At 39.5% G+C, this 2,500-nt stretch overlaps 2 protein-coding genes across 2 annotated transcripts in view; one reads left to right on the forward strand and one right to left on the reverse strand.

Annotated features, from left to right (window-relative positions):
* Positions 1 to 513, forward strand: part of LOC125042977 — a 1,380-nt gene extending 867 nt beyond the window's left edge. The window contains exon 3 of the mRNA XM_047638846.1: positions 189 to 513. Within this exon, the coding sequence (XP_047494802.1) occupies positions 189 to 361 (173 nt within the window). The 3' untranslated portion in view covers positions 362 to 513. The remainder of the gene's footprint in view (positions 1 to 188) is intronic.
* Positions 514 to 1,845: 1,332 nt separating this feature from the next.
* LOC125044080 (cuticle protein AMP1A-like) overlaps positions 1,846 to 2,500 on the reverse strand; it is a 1,284-nt gene continuing 629 nt past the window's right edge. The window contains exons 2-3 of the mRNA XM_047640529.1: positions 2,408 to 2,500; positions 1,846 to 2,209 (exon numbers count right to left, since the gene is read on the reverse strand). The exon at positions 2,408 to 2,500 is cut by the window's right edge and continues 107 nt beyond it. Of these exons, the coding sequence (XP_047496485.1) occupies positions 2,050 to 2,209; positions 2,408 to 2,500 (253 nt within the window). The 3' untranslated portion in view covers positions 1,846 to 2,049. The remainder of the gene's footprint in view (positions 2,210 to 2,407) is intronic.

Here is a 2,500-nt window from a genome sequence, read left to right on the forward strand (position 1 = left end):
AAATAAATTAATATATACATATATATATCGGTATGTATGTATATTTATTTATATATATTAAACATATATATGTATGTATGTATGTATGTATGTATGTATGTATGTGTGCATGTGTGTATGTATGAAAGTATGTATGTATGTATATAAAGTACCTCGAATGACGCGTTTCCAACCCCCTTCCTCCTCAGCCAACTGCACGCGCGTCGGCCTGGACGGCCCTCAGGCCCAGACTGTAATCTCGATGCACGGCTTCAACACGTCCCTCGTCGTGGTCGGCCCTTGCTTCATGGCCGCCGGCGGAGCCATCGTCGCCTTCATCATCTTCCAGTGGTGCTTCTGCCGGCCGGTGATTAGGGAATAGTGGCCAGATTCATTATACCTCGAGCTCTGCTTAGTCATCTATTTTCTCTCCTCTTTCTCTCGCTCTCTCTCTCTCTCTCTCTCTCTCTCTCTCTCTCTCTCTCTCTTTCTCTCTCTCTCTCTCGCTCTCTCTCTCTCTCTCTCTCTCTCTCTCTCTCTCTCTCTCTCTCGCTCTCTTTCTCTCTCTCTCTCTCTCTCTCTCTCTCTCTCTCTCTCTCTCTCTCTCTCTCTCTCTCTCTCTCTCTCTCTCTCTCTCTCTCTCTCTCTCTCTCTCTCTCTCTCTCTTTCTCTCTCACTCTCTTTTGTGTGCTGTGTGGTGCAGCGGTAGCGTTCTCGTCTAGCAATCTTGCTGACCTGCGTTCAAATCCCTCGCCGCCAGTGGATGGTAACCCCGGCCATTCCTTGCACACAGGGGATAGTTTAGAAGCAAAATGAAACAGACAGTATGTCACACCAAGAATATCCATTGTTACAAATGGAATCAAAACTAAACAAACTCTCTCTCTCTTTCTCTCTCTCTCTTTCTCTCTCTCTCTCTCTCTCTCTCTCTCTCTCTCTCTCTCTATATATATATATATATATATATATATATATATATGTATGTATTTCTCTCTTTCTCTCTCTCTCAACCAAAGTCGATCACTAAATATATTTGTGTCAGTTTGTCAATATATACTAATATAAAGTAATTAACGAAAAAAATTGTTTTATTTTCTTTTTGTGAAACTTGTACTGTTGATATTGTCTTTTACTCGTATGTATAGTACCTCATTTTTTAAAGACCTTTAGTATTTTGTATCAATAATCACACAGAAACACGCATATACATGCATATGTATGTGTGTGTGCATGAATATATATACATATATATGTATATATAAGTGTGTATATATGTGTATATACATATATATATAATCTACATATATATGTGTGTGTTTGTGTGTATATATATATATATATATATATATATATATATATATATATATATATATATATGTATATGTATATATACACATGCATATATATATATATATATATATATATATATATATATATATATATATATATATGTATATATGTATATATAAATGCATATGTATATCCATATATGTACATATGAGTATATACATATATAGAGAGATAGATAAAGTATGTATATATATTTGTATGTATATATATACATATACATATGTAAGTAAATGTATATGTGTATGAGTATGTGTATGTATATACATATATACACATATACCTCGTATATAAAATATATATATACATATTTATGTGTATATATATATATATGTGTGTGTGTGTGTGTGTGTGTGTGTGTGTGTGTGTGTGTGTGTGTGTGTGTGCGTGTGTGTGTGTTTGCGCGTATGTGTGTGTGTGTGTGTGTGTGTGTGTGTGTGTGTGTGTGTGTGTGTGTGTGTGTGTGTGTGTGTGTGTGTGTGTGTGTGAGAGCGTATGAAGCATATTCAAACGCTAACGTTCATGAGTACACTTTATTTACAATAAATAGACGGACGAGGGAGACCTCATGGCAACTGACATACACTAAAAAGTAAAAGGTAGCGTTAAAAAGAAATATTAAACGTTGTTCAGTGGAAGACTTTCATGGTAATAAATAGACTGGCGTAGAAAGGTCGTCAGGTGTCACGCAGACGGAATGGCGCCACAGGGTCGTCGCCTCAATCACTTGTCCTCGTCGGAGTCAAGGGCAGCGAGGCGCAGCTGACGGAGGGAGTGCGCCGGCATCGGTGGCGCCACGGGTAGCATGCTGCTCTGCGGGCGGAAGCCTCTCTCGTCGGCCACGAACGTCATCTCGAACGGAGTTCCGTCGGGAAGCGTGAAGCTACAACACGGAGGATTTAAGATTTATTCAGGGTTGGAGAAAATTGTCAGCGTGATTCATTATCAAAGGTTAGAACACCTTAACACCAAAACCTGAACAGAAGCGCTCGCCATTGCCATCATGATTCCGCGCACCAAACAAAAGTACCTTTACACGTATATTTCCTATACTTTGAGTGAAGGTGAACGCCGTACTCACGAGATGACTCCTTTGATGGTCTGGCTTTCCGGGCCAGTCTGGCTGCCGGTTTCGGAGCGCCGGATGCCGTTGCTCGTCTCGATTTCGAACTCG

Source organism: Penaeus chinensis, chromosome 3, assembly GCF_019202785.1.
Source record: "Penaeus chinensis breed Huanghai No. 1 chromosome 3, ASM1920278v2, whole genome shotgun sequence".
In the NCBI taxonomy this organism is placed as follows: domain Eukaryota; kingdom Metazoa; phylum Arthropoda; class Malacostraca; order Decapoda; family Penaeidae; genus Penaeus; species Penaeus chinensis.